At 40.6% G+C, this 19,844-nt stretch overlaps 1 protein-coding gene across 1 annotated transcript; it reads right to left on the bottom strand.

Annotated features, from left to right (window-relative positions):
- Nucleotides 1–853: 853 nt before the first annotated feature.
- Nucleotides 854–19,635, bottom strand: LOC105019082 (opsin-5-like). Its single transcript, XM_020043584.2, has 6 exons — nucleotides 19,390–19,635; nucleotides 10,989–11,082; nucleotides 10,125–10,287; nucleotides 5,991–6,118; nucleotides 3,565–3,983; nucleotides 854–2,761 (listed from the first exon to the last, which is right to left on the bottom strand). Exons 2-6 carry the CDS (start codon nucleotides 11,080–11,082, stop codon nucleotides 2,126–2,128), a joined length of 1,440 nt encoding a protein of 479 aa, XP_019899143.1. The 5' UTR covers nucleotides 19,390–19,635; the 3' UTR covers nucleotides 854–2,125.
- Nucleotides 19,636–19,844: the final 209 nt, after the last annotated feature.

Below are 19,844 nucleotides of genomic sequence, written 5' to 3'. Positions count from 1 at the left end.
ATCAGAATATCTTCAAATAGAATGTTATTAATCGAGTTAATTATGAAAACAACAGGTTTCAAAACAGTTACACAGGGAGAGAATGTAGCAGATGTAGGCAATGTGCCACAGAAATATGAATCCAGCTGTAGAAAATGGGAGAAAGATTGATTTGGAACAGGTCTTGAGGGAATTGACAGCTTTCTGATTGAGTATTTTGTTTTTGGACCTTTGCAATGGAGAACATCCCATAATGCCAATGACTTCCATGCATATTATACACTGTTTTTCACACACAATACTGTTAAACACAAATAACAACAATAACAAAATGTATCTTTTTTGACACACTCCCTAAATTTGAATTTGATGATGTACTGTACAGTTGCTCAGTTTTATAGATTTTTTCAAACTGCGTCAAATCCTTTATTTTTTGTAACCTTTTTTAAGTTATTCAGTCTTATTGAGCCTATTGAAAAGTAACTTGTTTTGTTTTTGAGTGAGGAGTGGATGTCTATTATCATCTCTCAAAGAGTTGTCAGATGTTTCTTCATGGCAGCACATACATCTTTGCAGTTGTAAAGCAATTTCCGTCATTTTTTGCAATGAGGTTGAGAAAACATAGCTGCAGTTTTACATCTATAATTGACCTAACAATAACCCACATAACCAAACTCATGTCAAGTTTACAGTAGGACAACGGTAAGTGAATATGGTTAAATGGTGTCAAAATGAAATATTTTCTTTGCCACAGCACTGCTTTCATTGCTGGCTATACATTGCACTGTGTATTTCCTAATACCTCACATTAAACTGAAACTTAAAAGTTTCCAGAGGCCCCGCTTCCTGCCTGTAGGAGGAAGAGTCACTGAGTAAGCCATGCAATGAAACGTACATTACAAACCCAGAACATATGTACCTGCATTAACAGCGTGAATAATGGTTGTAGTTGGGGTGCAAAGGAAGTGGAACTGGAGTGGGTTTTGTTCTCCATGGTTGTGTTCAACCATTTATTGCTGCACACAGGAAACTGTATTGAACCTGCATTAGAGACGATAGACAGAGACATTCCCATCCCCTCATTTTATCTGATCAGGGCTGGGCAGGGACAATAATTACACAAGAGCCAGAAGTTCCTGCTTTCCAGTGAGCATTCCAGATTTTCTGGAAGAAATGTTATTTCACATGGGAGAGCATGCTCACACACAACTTGCAAAGACAGAAACAGTGATCATTTCTTTCAAGAGTAAAGCTGAGAGTAAACTATCTGTATTTAGCCACCATCTTTGCCTGAGATTTCTGTCCCAAGTAAGATCTCAGTAACATACTCTTCACATCCTCTCCTTCCCAGAACCCATTGGATAAAAAACGAGACCTCTCTGCTCTTCAATGGGTTCCATGGAAGATGAGGGGAGTATGTAATTGTGATCTTTTCCCTATCGGTTAGGAAATTATGGGGTTCATCCCATGATAGATACCTTGAGAGACAACACAGCTTTTTAATGTGGCTTTTACTATGTCAGACCAGGCTTCAAATAAGGTATTCAAATGTGTATTTGAATACCTTATAATTAAAATACTATTATCTGTACCTGTAAGAATATTTTCATATATTGTACACAGCCCGATCCAGTTACTTTGGAATAATGAAATTAGTTGAAGTAGGCTACAGGAATGTAAAGTATTTTCAAACATCAACTTGAAATATTTCATTTTTCAAAATTATATCCTAAAAATGCTGAATTAATTCCTAAAATACTGAATTTATATTGGCTAAATCCTCTTCTCCATCCTCAAACCCATCTGAACAATGGCAGATGCAACCAATTATACATTTTAGCTATTTGGAACACACATCATCATACATTTAGCAAATTCTAATGTAACAGAATCTAATGTAATGTAACATACACTAATGAAGTGCTCTATATTCACATACATTATGTAATGTTTACCCTTCAGATCCGTTTGTACTGGACTTTCACTTTGAGTTTACAGCATATGAAAACAACTGTGATATTTGAAACGTAGTATTCGAACCCAGGTCTACAAATAAACAATATGGAATCATTAAAACTGTCCAGATATCACTTACAACATATAACAGAACAAAAAATAGAATGTAAAACTCGAGAATGCATATATTTCAGGGCCAGGCAACTTTGGCATATCCTGGCACCATCTCCAGTTCCCTCTGAAAGTTGTCGATCTCTGAGGTATGTTTGCCACGTATGGTGACTCGAAGGGACTTCTTATGAAAGGCCTCCTGCCTTGTCAGCTGCCGCCTTGGTTTCCGTGTTGGGGTCCTACGCCGCCGTCGGGGCTCTACCGATGGCTGACCCTGAGGAGCCTTAATGCTGGTGTCACCACAACAACCTCTGGGGTAGTGACTGAAGCACTCAAAGACGTCGCAGCCCCCACTGCAACCTCTGGAACCCGCGAGGGCTTGGCGGGGGGACAAGGTGATGGTACAGGACTGGTTGTGTCGCGGTCGCCTGCGGAGAGAGTGGATGTCGATCCGGGCCAGGGGGGAGAAGCACAGGCACCCCTTCAGACAGGCCCTGCGTAGGCTCTCTAAGTCCCGGTACATCACCCTGCGGAAATTGGGTCGGAGCATCAGGTAGATGATGGGGTTGTAGATGGTTGAGGACTTGGCAAACATGGCAGGCAGCGCGAATGCCAACGGAGGAATGTTTTCATTTTGTCCAAATGCTGCCCACATAGACACCACGGCATACGGGCTCCACGCTGTAAAGAAACCGATGCAGACAGCAACACTCAGCTGGAGAAGATAACAATTGATAGAAAAGAGGGGAAGGAAAGAGTGAGAGAGCACATTTACATTTTTTCTGACAGTTTAACTGAACTAGGACTATTGGCAGATAGTGTTCTAGTGCACTCAGCACTCCATATATTACTGACTGATTCAAAGGTTATAAGACTCCACATCCATCATAATGTATTCCTATGTAATTGTATTCAATTTCCTCTTATGACAACCTCATCAATATGGGATCTATTGAGGCCACCTGCAATAGCTGAGAGGACTGAAGAGAGAGGAAAAGAGAGAGAGAAAGCTGAGCTCTTCAGAGAGTAAACAGTCGCTGAAGGGAGACTTTCATGTTCAAGGATTTCCTTTTATTTTGATGGCCATTAGTTATTAACCCTGGACCCTCTCTTTTAAAAATAACAATAACATTGGAATCATATGTCTGAAATGTATCCCCAACTAGGGTATTTCCTGAAAATACGATTTGGGTGTGTGTTGTGTAATTACAAAGGAGCACTACATACAGTACGCATTACTGGCTAGGATTCTATTGTTTTAGGTCATTTAACTGTATTATTAATCAGAGGGTTTCATGGAAGAGTACTGAGCTTCCTGTTTGTGACATTACCCTGACAACACCAAAAAGAATACCTCTGTATACGTGTCATCCTACTCCCTACCCAACTATCAATCTAGTTACAATATGTGAAATGGCCCTAGTTACGATCTTATGTGTTTATCCCTTTTTTGTAAGCAACACTTGTCACACTAGGCTTCCAGAACAGCAGCCTGGTGGGACTCCACTCAGCACTCACCTTCACAATAACAGCCTGGATGTTGCTCAACTTGATCGGCCGGGCCACATGATGCTCCATGGCCTTATGCGAGGCCCGGACCATCATTAGAATGCCCGTGTAGGATGCCAGGATGACACAGCAGGGCAGGATGTAGCAGAAGACGAAGAGTGCCGCTGTGTAAGAGCGTGCTACTGGGTGAAGGTTGGACAAGCGCCAGTCGATGCAGCAGGCTGTGCCGTAAGGCTCCGGACCATACTCCCCCCAATGGGCCAGAGGGGAGCAAGCAAACACCAGGGCATAGGCCCATGCACAGGCTATCAGCAGACGCCCGTGGACCTGATTAAACCGGTTACCTTGATGGATTGGGTGATTGATGTGGAGAGTCGGTTTAATAAAGTAGCATGTCCCCTGGTCACTATGAGAGACTCTGAAACGTACTGGAGTGGATTTAGGGAGCAACATATAATAATCAAAACACTCAAAGTGAACATTTCATGGAGAAATAGTTTGACACATCTTGCTTTGAATCCTTCCAGAATAATTTTATCGATGACCAGCACCTGGTAAGTGGTGCCAATTACACCTGATGTAATTGGCTAAGTACACTATCGTTCAAAAGTTTGGGATCACTGAGAAATGTACTTGTTTTCCATGGAAATATACATGAAATTAGTTTGAATAGGAAATATAGAAAAATGAAGGTTATAGATAAGGATTTTTTATTTAATCAAAGAATGCTCAATTTGCAGCAATTACAGTCTTTCAAACCTTTGGCATTCTATTTGTCAATTAGCTGAGGTTCTTCCCAAAATAGTTATTTTTATTTGAAACTCTACTGCCTAGAAGGCCAGCATCCCAGAGTCGCCTCTTCACTGTTGACATTGAAACATGTGCGGCGTCTGTTTCTCAAACTAGACAGTCTAATGTATTTGTCTTCTTGCTCATTTGTGCACCGGGGCCTCCCACTGCTCTTTCTATTCTGGTTAGAGCCAGTTTGCACTGTTCTGTAAAGGGAGTACTACACAACATTGTGTGAGATCTTCAGTTTCATAGCAATTTCTCACATGGAATAACCTTAGTTTCTCAGAACAATAGACTGATGAGTTTCTGAAGAAAGTTATTTGTTTCTGGCCATTTTAAATCAATCAAATGTATTTATAAAGCCCTTTTTACAACAGCAGTTGTCACAAAGTGCCTTACAGAGACACCCGGCCCTAAACCCCAAGGAGCAAACAACAATAGTGTTGAATTTCAGTGGCTAGGAAAAACTCCCTAAGGTCGAATTTTAGGAAGAAACCTAGAGAGGTCCCAGGCTCAGAGGGGTGACCAGTCCTCTTCTGGCTGTGCCGGTTGAGATATTAAGAGTCCAATTGGAATAATAAATACATTTCTCTGGGCTAAATCGAGAGTCTATTTGATATTTGACTAGGTCAGAAATATAACCAGTTGGACAAGTACAGGGACAGCAACGGGCCCCCCAAACCAGGTAATCCGCAGGTGTGGACCAAGACCTCATCTCCTCCTAAAATTTAAAACTGGAGGAGACTGAGAAAATTTAGTAGTGCATTCCTCATATCCATATCATATTGAGCCTGATGCTTCAGATACTCAACTAGTCTAAAGAAGGCCAGTGTTATTGCTTCTTTAATCAGCAGATCAGTTTCCAGCTGTGCTAACATCATTGTAAAAAGGTTTTCTAATGCTCACTTAGCCTTTTAAAATGCCATTGGGAAACAGGAGGGATGGTTGCTGATAATGGGGCTCTGTACACCTATGTAGATGTTTCCAGCTACAATAGTTATTTACAACATTAACAATGTCTACACTGTATTTTTTATACATTTTTTGATTTTTTAATGGACAGAAAATGTGCTTTTCTTTCAAAAACAAGGTGACCCCAAAACATTTGAACGGTAGTGTATATGGATAACTACACAATCACACTAAATACTAGGCTACGTTTGAATATACCAACGTTTATTATACTAATGACAGAACACATTTAGCCCTTTTTTAACATTGCCAAAATAGGTACTCTCATAGAACAAAACTATAAAGCAGTATAGTAGTAAATAATGTTTGGCTAGTTGCTAGTGGACAGGTCAGCCATCAAAACTGTGTAACCTATATTGTTGGGTCACCGTGAAATTATCTTGTTTGTCCGATTTTTCTCAGTGATAAAACAGCGACACTTTAAAATTCCATCTAGGTTTAAGCACTACTGAAAAGCTAACCCCAAACAAAAAACAAGCATAATTTGCTCCCTCACCCACATCAAACCTCCTACACACCCAACTGTCCACCTGCAACGCTACCTATCCTAACTTTTTTCATTAGATGTGTCAAGCACTAACAATGATAACAGTTAATGGATGTTAATGTTAATATCAATGTTGTTATTAATAATAATACCTAAATCTGAATAAGTATCCTTGATAGCTTACCATAGAGAGGATAACATACTTTCACAAAACACACCATGCTCAGCAGGGTTAGAGTTGTCAGACTGCAGAGCCCAAACAACATGCCGCAAAACGCATAGATCAAACACACCGTTTTTCCAAACATCCACCTAAGTGAGAAAGAGAAAAGGAGAGTGGGTAAATGAACAAAAATTATGACAGCAAGAGACAGTAGCGTCGTTAGGCCTGGGCATCAGGGCCTATAGCCGCAGGTCTTATATGAATAGCCCTGGATCTCAAATTGACAAAAATAAATAAATAGCCCCTGATGACAATGTAGACATGTAGGCTGCTAGCATGTACATCGACATTTTCCTCAAGAACATTCAAAACCCTGTCTGGGAAGAGTGTCGCCGTTTCCTTTTCTACAACTGACACACTACCCACCTAGCAAAGAACGTTCCCGTAATGGTCCTTCAATTACTTTTCCATATGAACAAAAAAGAACACTTAGGGTTTTGAGAATGTACAAATAACCACAATTATAGCGGAAATGTTGAACCTTTATGCAAAGTTCCCCTGTGGTTTCCATTTGGTTATTAGTAGATGAATGTTCTGGGAATATTGTATAGTGAGGGATGTGAGAGAGTGGTTTGAAAGGTTCACCACTTAGACGGTTACTGTGGGACAGCTAGGTATTGTGTGCAAGGGAATGTAACCTTAGTGATAAATAAATATATAATCTGACTCCATATTGTTAGTAAATATATGTTATCGTAAATGACCATATGTTGGAAGACCTTAGTAAAGGTTAGCTACTTCTTTCGTCACGAGCCTAACATCAAAATGTAATGTGTTTCTGGGTCCACCCAGACTGTTCAGAAACACAGAACTCAGGGATGCCCTCAATGGCATGTGTTCCTGGGCTTACCCAGAGACACAAAACTCAGGGATGCCCACAATGGCATATGACCCTGAGCCCAGGTTCTATATTACCCCAAAAAGCATGCACAGATGCTTATTTCAAAAATCCACAAGAAATAGTAGCAATATAACCATAAAGTTTTAATTTAGGCTTAATAAAACATAGCTACATAAGCTTGGAGCCTGCAAAGTTTTTGTCTATCCCGGACAAATCCTAATTACTACTTTGTTTGGTCTGTGGCATGGGTCGAACCCCAGTCCGCTGCCGCGTCTCTATAACCACTACGCTATTTAACAATGGGTAGTCAGTCAGTCAGGCTCTTCCTGGCCGGCTCGGCTTCGGTGATTCTGCAAACATTTTAACAGAGTGATTGACTCAATTTACGTGATAGGATTTTCAGATAGGCCTGTACAGTCACATCACTTACTGTATATACTGTACATTTTAAATTTTAGCAGTGTCTAAATACACCTGCATAAGTTCAAATGTTAATTAAATTAGGTAAAAGTGCAGATTTTGCTGTGCATACCCTTGAAAGAAATTGCTGTCAGACAGTTTAGCTAGTTGTTAATAATATAATATTTACAGGTAATGAGTTACAAAATCACACTACACCTACATTAAATCCACATACAGTAACTAAGCTATTTTATCTGTTTCATAAAATGTTCAATTGATGTTCAAACAGGAAATGTTACAGGGTGGCGCAGGGTTGGCTGAACTTTTCTGTAGTCATGGGCATACTAAATTTAGTGATGTTCTACCCATGATGTAAGGTTCAAAGAATCCAGTGACCACTGGATCAGCATTTGCAGTGCCAGGTGGAGGCAATGGATTTTGGTTGACTTGCAGTAAGAGGAGTAATAAGGTTAGTAAAATACTGGGATTACACTGGCCCTCATTTATTATTCTTGCGTAGAAACGGGTGTATATGTTGGCGTAAGATTTTGCTTACACTCCTCTCACCGCCTGATTTATGAAGCTGTGCGTACCTTTAAAATCCAGGTGTAAGCAATACCTGCCCTTGATAAATGCCGCGGCTGAAAACGATCGTCATTAGAATAACACGCCCCTATATATTCAAGTATCTGCTTCCCCCACGACCTCATTTTACGCCATGGACACACGGAAGACGGCAAAAAAGAGAAACTTCTCTGACGTGGACATTGAGACGATCACCAGGGAGATAGAAAGAAATAAAATTGTTTTCTTTGGCAGTTTAAAAAGTGGAATAAAAAGCGCCCACAAAAACAAAATATGGACCCAAATTACGAGTGCTGTTAATAGTGTGGGGGTTGAGAAGCACACTCCAGCAGAGGTAAGAATGTTTTATTGCTTAATACAAGTTAAGCATGAGTTTTCTTTATTGCTTAATATAGACCGATCAAGTTAAGCGTGAGTTTTCTTGTTTATTGTAGGTGAAAAAAAGTGGTCTGATTCAAAGATCGCCACAAAGAGGCGCGTCTCGGCACTAAAGAGGAGCCAGAGTCAGACTGGGGGAGGCCCACCGGATCCAAGTCTCCAGCTGACACCGAACGAGGAGCGTTATAAAGCTGTTCTTATAAAGCTGTTTGGATGAGCAAATGATCACAATGCATTTTACAGCACGCGTTTGAAACAATTAGCATTTCATTTCGTATCACGTCACATGTATTGGGGTGTTCAATAGTGATGATGATGTGATGTGGAGTACCATTCATTCACATTAATAATTGCATGACAATTTGTAATATTCGTCTTATTATTTTATGATTTTTATTATTAATGACGTTTATTGTTATTTAGAAGAAGAATGTCGTTATTATTATTATTATTATTATTATTATTTAAAAGAATGTCATTTTTATTATTTTGTCAGTCTGAATTATATTTTGGTCATTAAAAGCCTTTTATTACTGAACCCAGTACGTGCGCAACTGCCGGGCCTAACCCTGAAACGTCATGTAAAGCGCACAGGCTCGCATCTGAAGGAATACATATAAATCAAATGCTTTGGTAAAGTCACACAAATTAAGTCCATGTTGCACAAAAATAAACACTGAAGTTTATAATTATGTTGTTGTTTTTTTTACAGTGGGTCATAATATATCATATCTTTTAGTTTGTCAGTGCGTTAGGATTTTTTTTTCTGCGCATTTCCGCACTAACTCAAAACGTGCGTACACCACCTCCTGAGCTGGCGTAGGATTTGAGAGTGCCGTACGCCAACGTCCATATTGATAAATCTCAAAGTCACCGTGGTTTTGGGTGTAAGCCAGGTGTACGCTGGAAATTTGGTGTATGCACTTTTGATAAATGAGGGCCACTGTGTTTCTGGGAAGCTTACAGTTCTTTACCTCTTATAATAGTTTAGACAAAAGGAAAACAGACATATGTAAAGAACTTCTGAGACAGTGGGACCTCAATTAAGCCCTTGTCAATAAGAACATTTTGTCAAGATGTTTAGCAGGCCCAGAGTTGATCATAAACCATAGCGAAAACAAATGTCAGAAGTGTAAAAAGGTAAGTAGCTTGTTGATAGGCTAATTGTCGATTGGCTATTTTTGGATACATACTGGTTCACCACACCATTATTGCTTTTACAGATACATAATGAGGCACCACCGTTTCTAAACCCAACAACATAAAGGAGTAGCAGGGCTAAATATAATTGAGAACTAACTGACCTAATTACTGCAGCAAAAAAAGTATCAAATTTAAAAAATACATGATTATACTAATTAGGCTATTTTCTTACATCGTTATTTAACTTCAGAAGCATTAGCTCAAAAAAGGTTATGAAAAACATTGGTGGAAAACATTTGCAAACATTCCGGAAATGTTCCCAGAACATTCTCCACTTTGTAACTTTCAGAGAACAATTTACAGAACATTCTTAACTATGTAACCTTTCCCAGTACATTTTCACAACCTCCAACAAATATTCTAAGAACATATAGAAAACCCGTCACGCAATCCCTTTGGGAACATTGCTGCATCGTTCAGGAAACTATCCCACAACCCCAAAAAAGGCAGCAGATCGTTCCTGGAAAGAACTTCTGTTAGCTGAGTATCTTCCTGAACTGACCTGCACTGTGCTGACCTGGAAATTACCTTTAAACCTGACCCATTCCAGGAGGTTCCAGAGGATGAGTAACCAGGTTAGAAAAGCATAGAACAACTTGGCTTGTCTAGACTCTGTAGAGTCAAACAAGGTAGCACGTTTGTTCACAACCTATACTTACATGGGTGTAAATATGAGTGTACAGTACCTGTGATAGATACTGGAGATGATGGCCAGGGGGTAGAGGGCCAAGGTCAGACCCATGTCACTGAAGGCCAGGTTGATGATGAAGAACTCTGCTGGCTTTAGCTGGTGCTTCTTTTTGTATGAGACATAGAGCAGAATGCTGTTGCCCAAAAGAGAGCAGATACCTGCAGACCAGAGAAAGACAGAAGTACGAACAGAGTCATAAATTTTTTTTCAAATGTTGATCTGTGGACAATACAAAACATCAAGAACAGCTTTTCAATTCAAATAAAAAGTTGTAGAATATCTCAGGAAGCACAGATCCCCTTGCAGTGTAGCTTTAAGATCTATTCCTCTGGACTTAACATAACATTTGCTCAATCCCACCTTAACATCACAGTTAGCCTAGACAGCTTGAGGCTGTCAGAGAGCCACATCTTAAATAGTTACTGTCAGAAACACCAAGACTTGTATTTACAGAACTTGACATCCATACAGAAGAGTGTGGGGAATTCATCAAGACACGTTTTATTAAAATTCCACTCTAAATGTCTTATTCCCAACCTTAGAGCATGCAACACTCTTGGACATATACCCTGGGTGGTTATCCTACCTGTGTTAAATGAGGAAGATGCACCAAAGGTGAAGAAGTGTGCCTGTTAATCTTCTTATTTCAGAGCAGGGTGATATAACTTGTTTTACCAATGCACACCATCCAGAGAGTATTCTCAGAACAAAGCCTTTGATGGAAGAATTGCTGGCTAATCTGGGTTCAACAGCATTATCACCTCAGCAGTCTACATACAACCCATCCATTGACAGAAAAATGCTCTATGGGCTCCTTTCGTATCAGAATCTTAGATAAACATGTGAAGAAAGAACTCACCAAACACAGCATACACTATAGCTACTGCAAAATCTGCCACCGGAGGTATGTTTGAATGGAATGCCATGTCATCCATGTCCGTGTAGGCTCCCATCTGAAATGCCAGAGAAAAACAAGAGATACAGTTATGTTTCTGTCTTTTGTTATGTTAACAGAAAGATGAATATGAACCATTTGTGCTCCAATGCATGGAGAGTATTCTTAATTCTCTGTGCATGTATCAGAAAGAAATAAATGAGATTACATTTATGGTAGAATCTGATCCTCCTGCCAACAATGTGTAATGAGGTGCTTAGCACAGCAGTCACATCAATGCATGGAGCTGGGACCACTGCTGGTAGTGTGAAATTGATTTCAGCATAGATATTGGCATAAATATAAATCAATCAGCTGGCTAGGCCCTGAATGAACTCCTCCACTGTGTTCCTACAGTATCGCACTCCTTGGGGGAATCACCCGCTAATCCTGGAGCTGCCGTTCCCTCTCCAAATGTGGGGCTCAAGTCTACACCAGACCCACAATCAAGAGCAGGCAGGTTGGCTTTTCCTGAACGATACTCGGGCTCACCTGAGGCCGTGCAGTAATTCTTTTGTTGCAACGCTCATTATGCCTCGCACAGGAGGAGGCGTTGTATTGGACGGATGCCTTTAAAGTAACTTTTTCAATCTCATTATTAAGCGGTCGGGGCTTTCGAATGGGCAAGTGCAATTTGGGATCTGGAGAGGAGACACAGGATTATCAGTTGTTCACGGTGTGTTTTTTCAACCACCCCAAGGCAGGTCATGAGACAGCAGAGGCGCTACTGAAACGTCTACAGGGAAACCACACTGCGGCTGACTATTCCCTTACGTTGGCAGTTGGGAGCGGGTGGAACGAGAGAGCACTACTCACAGTCTACCGCCAGCTGTTGACAGGCTCCTCTTGGGAATGGGAACGGTAATGAAACTCATTGTTCGTGATGGGAAAGTTTATCTCATTGTTTGCGATCCCCTCTTCCAGTTCTCAGCTACTGTTGTGGTTACCCCGGTTAAGGAAACATAACCCGGTGATCTGTTCTAAGCCGTACGCAGTGGTTACCCACATGTGGTGACTCGTGCCGGGAGGTTCAATGTGGGGTCACGTCAGTGGATACTGTAACCAAAGCACCCACACATGAGATTCCCCTTCAGTGCCAGGATTTGACTGAGGGATTTAGCAAGGGAAGGGCCACAGAACTGCCTCCACATCGCGCATGTGACTGCGCAGTAGATTTGTTGGCTGGCATGGCACCTCCACACTCTAGAGTGTTTCCTTTGTCTGTACAGGGGAAAAAATGGTGATGGATGAGTACGTGGAGAAGTCTCTGCAGCAGGGTTTTTATTCATCCATCCGCTTCCCCGGCCTCAGCAGGTTTCTTCTTTGTGGAGAGGAAAGATGGGGGGTTATGCCCGTGCCTTGATTACTGGGGTCTGAACGACGTGATGGTAAAGTACCAATATCCATAACCACTGGTTCCTGACCACCCTGGAACAGCAACGGGGAGCCAAGTTATTCAATGAGATCTACGAAGTGCCTATAACTTGATCTACTTCACCACAGCTGAATCCCACATGCAACATGTCAGGTAGGTGTTGACCCACCTGCTACAATCTATTCACCAAGGCAGAGAAGTGTGAGGTCAGAACTGCAGACAGGCCTGTTTAGCACCCAGACTCTTTTACTATGGAGCCATGTTGTTGTAATACGCGCAGAAAGTGGCATTGTCTCGCTGAAATAAGCAAGGCCTTCCCTGAAAAAAAAAACGTTGTCTGTATGGCAGCATATGTTTCTCCAAAAGCTGTATATATTGATCAGCATTAATGGTGCCTTCACAGATGTGCAAGTCACCCATGCCATGTGATCTAATGCACCCACATACTATCACAGATGCTGGCTTTTGAACTGTGCGTTGATAACAAACCAGACGGTCCCGGAAGCACTGGAGGTACTTGCACTGGAGGTACTTGACTGGAAACCGGTGGGCAGGAATGGGAGGCCCAGTTAGCCATTGCCTCCTCCACAGTCAAGTGGCCCCATGCCCCCCCGTCCCCAAGAAAAAACATATGGGTCTGCAGGGTTGCCAACATGACCCCCACCCTGGATCCTGGACGGGATCCAGAGCTAAGGCCCAGCTCTGCTTGGTCCTGGGTTGGTGGATCATTCTGTCACGGTTGAGAGGCAGGACATGCGGCGCAGAGCTGTAATACATCCTTTTTAGTTTGTCGACTTCACTCAAAACAACAAACAAAAGGAGAGGTAAAACATGATCTGAGACACACAATGATCCACAAACTGAAGCAAACCAAAGCAACTTAAATAGGGTCCCCAAATAGAGGCAACGTGGAGCAGCTGCCTTCTGCACTCAGAAAGAGGGCTTAGAGAGAAAATGGAAAAAGGTTGGACGTGTCATATGAAATTCTGCGAGATTGTTTAATTCAATAACAGCATTCTGTTAAAACAGCAAGAGCTAAGTATTTCCCTGAATTTATCTCAAACTCTAATAATCTTAAAGTCTTGTTCAGTAAGATGGCAAGACTGATCTTGCATCTTACCTCCAGATCATGACCCCTCTGATTTAGCCACATGTTCTGTTCTTTTTAACCAGTTTGAACATGTATCTCTTTCACATATAGACATAGTCTCACACATGAAGCCTCCTACCTGCCCAAAGGATATTGTTCCCTCATGTCTCTTAAAAGAAGTGCTATTGGTCTCAGTTTATTTTTTCCCAGCTTTCTTTCTTTTTAAATAAAAACCATATTCTGGACATATTTCAGTCAGTTTGTACAGCACACCATAGAATAGGTATGGCCACTGTTAGTCGAATATTGTAATAACCTTAGTGTCTGAGTACTTGTGTGTGTATTCATTTTACATTTATGATTTTATTTGTTTAAATTAATAGATCTCTACCCTACCTGATTTTTCTAAATACTATTAAAATTCCTCAATACATGTGATGATATTGCTTAACAATGAAAAAATTATACATTTCATTTTTACGGCATGCGTTCTTTCACATGTGTTTTTGTTTACAATTGTCAGAGCCATAGTGGTGTGGTGGCCCAGTCTCTATATGCGTAGTCGACAGTTAGCAACTGGATGAAAGCGTGTACAAATTCAGGTGAAGATGTAATAATTATGGGAATTAATTGTGACCTATCAAAATTATTTGGCTTCAAAACATTATGTAAAGTGAAGCTAAATAATCAAAAGACTGTTGGAAGAGCAGAAAATAGTGATTCAAGCAAATAGCTTATAGCTGGCTAGGTTCTCATGACTTCGGCGTCCAATAAACTCCAATAAACATTTTGGCTTCTATTGTAGTTCCATAGCCGAGTTTTACGAGTGTACAACACTGCTTCCTCCAAATGTGCACTCACTATTTTCTCACACAAACGGCCATTGTGCCGACGTTACATTAGAACGATACCCACTACTTTGTGCATTATGTAGCAGCGCCCACTTTGTATTGTTTGTTTTTTTTTAAAACTGGTATTTTCCGGGTCACCAAATACTATTTAAATAATAACAAATGCTATTCCGATAATTAAGTAATGACCAATCCACATCCATAGTACTGAGTCTGTTCACTTGTTAAATTATTTATTGTTGTTGAGGGACAATGGGAGTTGTGCTATTTTAATTCTGCTTATCTTAGTGCTGCCTTTGACATGATTGATCATACCATTCTTCTAGATCATCTTAAGCTACAAGTTGTCATTCAGGGTACTGCCCTTAAGTTCTTTACATCATATTTGAGAGGCAGGACAGTTTCTGTAAACATCGGGAATTTCTTCTCCTGCTCTGCATCAATCACCTGTGGGGTTCCTCAAGGCTCTGTCCTAGGCCCTATCTTATAATTGTTATATATGCTTCCCTTGGGCTTCCCTTGAATTTATCATTGGTTAATTTGGTTATAGGCTACTGTATTCACTTCCTGTGTCTCAGGAAGAGAGTTAAAGGTAAATTTTTTCTTTGGTCTCATGGGTTTTTAAGAGAGAGGTAGTCAAGAGAATGCACCATCTTCATCCATCCATTGTTGTTCCACTATATAGGTGTATAGCCTGTAAGTATATCAGTCAGTAACATAATACAAGAATACAGTGGGGAGAACAAGTATTTGATACACTGCCGATTTTACAGGTTTTCCTACTTACAAAGCATGTAGAGGTCTGTAATTTTTATCATAGGTACACATCAACTGTGAGAGACGGAATCCAGAAAATCACATTGTATGATTTTTAAATAATTCATTTGCATTTAATTGCATGACAAAAGTATTTGATCTCCTACCAACCAGTAAGAATTCCGTCTCTCACAGACCTGTTAGTTTTTCTTTAAGAAGCCCTCCTGTTCTCCACTCATTACATGTATTAACTGCACCTGTTTGAACTCATTACCTGTATAAAAGACACCTGTCCACACACTCAATCAAACAGACTCCGACCCCTCCACAATGGCCAAGACCAGAGAGCTGTGTAAGGACATCAGGGATAAAATTGTAGACCTGCACAAGGCTGGGATGGGCTACAGGACAATAGGCAAGCAGCTTGGTGAGAAGGCAACAACTGTTGGTGCAATTATTAGAAAATGGAAGAAGTTCAAGATGATGGTCAATCTCCCTCGGTCTGGGGCTCCATGCAAGATCTCACCTCATGGGGCATCAATAATAATGAGGAAGGTGAAGGATCAGCCCAGAACTACACGGCAGGACCTGGTCAATGACATGAAGAGAGCTGGGACCACAGTCTCAAAGAAAACCATTAGTAACACACTACGCCGTCATGGATTAAAATCCTGCAGCGCACGCAAGGTCCCCCTGCTCAAGCCAGTGCATGTCCATGCCCGTCTGAAGTTTGCCAATGACCATCTGGATGATCCAGAATAGGAATGGGAGAAGGTCATGTGGTCTGATGAGACAAAAATAGAGCTTTTTGGTATAAACTCCACTCGCCGTGTTTGGAGGAAGAAGAAGGATGAGTACAACCCCAAGAACACCATCCCAACTGTGAACCGTGGAGGTGGAAACACTTTTATTGAATAGTGTTTTAATGTGTCTGGATGCTGGACGCTAATTTGCTTTCAGGGGAGGTCTGACAGCGGAATATCCCTCTTGTAAATGTGTAACCACTGCGATAACAAGGCGTTCACGGTGTATCCCTCAGAGAAATGAACGCTTTTAAGAGAAATAAATTATTCCACAGGTAATACCAAGAAAGAGCGCGTCCATTATCCAGAGTTTACACAGTGAAAACCATGTGGGTGACATTGTATAGATGATACTCTGACGACCCGTCCCTGTGAAGGCAGCATGGAGCTGCGCCACAAGAAGCTGATAGAAACACTGAAGAGAAGAAGAGTTACGAAGCTCTGTCTCGTCCAGTCGCAGTGGTGTAAACTGGCAGGTTTTAATGTTGTAGACCACAGTTTTTTACAAGTAGTTGAAACTTTAAACTTGTATTGTTGTGAATCCTCGGTGTAAACCTCGCCTTTAAATAAATGGCCCCCAAGGGCACCTCAATGGCCCCCTTTCCAAAATATTGCTTTCCGCTCAAGGATACAAACAAAGATTATAATGATAAATACCAGCTGTCTGTGAAATGATCATCATATGATCATTTTAAAGTCAAATTTTATTGTACGCACCTTTCATAAATGAGGGCTACTGTCTGTATATTGAGGGGGGAAAAAAGTTACATTTTGGAATAATGCTGTAACTTAATATACCAAAGCTACAAGCAGTACCCTAGCACTCAGGCAGTGCATATAGCTGTGCGTAAGATCAGCCCATAGCTATAGAATAGCCTACTGGCCACTTCCCACTATGATTCTAGATTAATCGAAAATCAATAGAAAATGTACTTCTGTACGAATTAATTGTGAGTTTTTACATTTACTAGCTACAATAATTCAGCTAAATCAAATGCATGTAATAGTTCTATACATGCATTCTATACAACAGTATGTAGGAAAGGTTATGGTGAGGTTCAACATACAGTACAGGTTTCCAGGTTATTAGTTATCTCTTAAAGTAATTGTGTGGCATCTTAAAGTACAGTAAGAGAGTTTTTTATTGCTAGCTAGCTACTATCTACTTTAGCTACAGAGTGCAAAACAAAGGTTTTGTTTTTTGCCTCCTTCTTGGTCTAAAACATTATCTCAAATAAACAGAACATTTTAGAGAAACTGGAGAAAAGACACTCAAATCGTATACACTGATGTTTGAAAATATCGATACAGTAAAAAACTGTCACAATATAATTTTTGTACTAGTTTGCTGTACCTGCACAAAAACTTAAGTGTTTTTCAGGCAAAACTTTTAAAATAGGGAATCAAATTGTTTGATCAAAAGTTTGATACTTAGAACAACTACAAAGCCAAATATCTTTGCCAGGGCCCAGAAAGGCAACAGAGTGAATTCACTCCTTCACAGTTAGTGGCGTCACTGAGACTAGTGTTCAAATCATGTTTACGGAACAGCCCAGGAGTCCCACAAAAGGCATAGCAATTGCCAGCACCATCTGAATTTGAGGTTTTAGAAATCAAACATGGCTGCCTCTAGAGATTCCTTGTGTTGGCCGGAGAATCTGAGAGTGAATCGAGGTAAACATTTGGAGACATTGTCCGTTCCAGACCGTAATGATTCCTGCCTAGTCTTTTTGGTTGAGCAAGCAGCGTCAAATTGGATATTGGGATAAAAAAACAAACAGGGATGGCTGACATGACTGAGTGTCTGTCAAGAACTGACATATGGCCAAATTGCATTGGGCTAAGCACCTCTTAAGCCCTGGGTTAAGCAAGTGTTCACACTTGCATATTTTGAAGTGGGCTAGCACCACCCTTAGCCAAGGGCAAGTTGGCCTTTCTCTGTAGCAGAGTTAGCATGACTTTTCAGGGCTAGCCCCAGAAACACGGTGACAAAATAACCAGTGTGAAACGGGGTCAAGAATAAAACCATAGAATGTTTATTGTCCAATCACATAACAAAACATGCCCTTTCACTGAATTTACATACGCTCTTGATACTCGCTGTTACCAACAGCTACAATGTAATTCTGTTTTCAGTCCTTTCACTCTGCAAAGTTTTGTTGTCTCATTATACGTGCTAAATTTCAGAGAAATTGAAGTCGTTAATTGAATCGTGGTAGTGTAACATGGATTGTGTGTCAGTAATATACTGTAACATATTCGCATGCCAGAGAGAACATAACATTTGTAGATTATCAATTAATGTAAAATGTTTTTTGTCGTATTTGTCTGTTAGCCCAGAGCTTAGGAAAACAAGTGTGAATCCTTAGCCTATGGTTAAACCGTAGTCCAGGTTTTACAAACTCTTGTGTGAACACAGGCTAAACTAACTCAGGGCCAATCATAGCCTGGGCTTAGAACAATGCAGTGTGAAAAGGCCCATTATGTACAAGACAGTAATTAGCCTAGACTATGAATACATTCTTAAACCACTTGAACAGATTTCAACCTGTGTGCAGTTTGCTTTAACCTCAATGAGAGGTTCAGACTACTTAGACTACTTTTTGGGTTCTACTTAGATTTGTGGATAACAATTTAAAACACCAGTGCTTTAATAAACAGTCATCATGGGGGCATGTTCAGCTTTAATGCCATTTCTTACTGTTGGCCTAATTCAATAATGTGTTTTACTTGCACTCAGTTCAGAAGCAGAACATGTTAACTCTGAAAGGTAGTCTATTTGCTAAATAGGCCTTTACATTTCACAAAATAAACTGATCTTATCCAAAGGGTGTAGTGAGTGTGTAGATTTTTATACTGACATCCCCCTTGCAAATCAAATGCATAACACTGGCAGTGCAAGCGCCATGACCTTCCAACTGAGCACCCATCCGATTGTTTGTGTTAATATTACGTAAGGCAGGTTACAAACCGGCAACATTCAGCTCTGCAGATGGGCATCCTACCCACTGCTCCATACAGAGATAACAGATTTGGAGAGAGGAGTAATAGCCTCATCAAGGTCGCTACAATATGTAATAAATGCATTTTAACATGATAGTTAACGTTAGGTATCAAAGCACTGGGGTTCATTTTAAGGTTAAGGTTTGGTTAGAGTTCGGTATCACAGCACTGGGGTTAATGGTTTGGGTTATGGTTAGAAAGAATATCATTTGAAAATGATTGACCATGCAACACCACTAATCGCCACCCCTAATACGAAGTTCCTAATTGGAGCAGTGGGTAATGCACCTGATACAGGTTTGAAACCCCAGCCTTCCAGTTTTTCTTTCTGGATGATTACTCCAACATTTTACAGGTTTGATACCAGAAGTGTAACAAGAAAGATAATAATGTACAGTTTTCTGCGCTCTCTTAGCGTACATAATTTCCCGTACATAAAAGGTCGTACCTTGTCAATGACCTGCAGGATTCCAGTTATTTTGCTTGACAACTTCTAGGAAAGCGTCGGGAAATTATTTTTGTTCAGTTAATCCTTCATATCACTTCTATCAAGCTCAACCGTGCTGTAATGATTGAATGAGTTCTGTGAACGTCGCTGTCCAAGATGAATGAAGGCATCCGGAAAGGGTGAAGAAATTAGCGCTCTGTGAAGTGTCCCGGTAAATGTGCAATCTAGTGAAACTATCACGGTCCCTGTGCAACCATGCTCCAGCCTACCATCGCTTTGTAAAAAAAAAAAAAAAAAAAAAAGATAACTCCTGTAGATAGGCTTACTGAATGAGTCTACAGAATCACGCGCCTGTTGGAGACCCAGGATTTTACATTATGCTAGCTTCATGTGAGAAATGGATAAAGTGAATTGGGACATTTTTTAAAAACTGTAAGACAAATAACAATGCTATA

This window comes from Esox lucius, chromosome 3 (assembly GCF_011004845.1).
Source record: "Esox lucius isolate fEsoLuc1 chromosome 3, fEsoLuc1.pri, whole genome shotgun sequence".
In the NCBI taxonomy this organism is placed as follows: Eukaryota; Metazoa; Chordata; class Actinopteri; order Esociformes; family Esocidae; genus Esox; species Esox lucius.
Note: the sequence above shows the minus strand (reverse complement) of the source record. Positions and strands in the feature narration are given on the sequence as shown.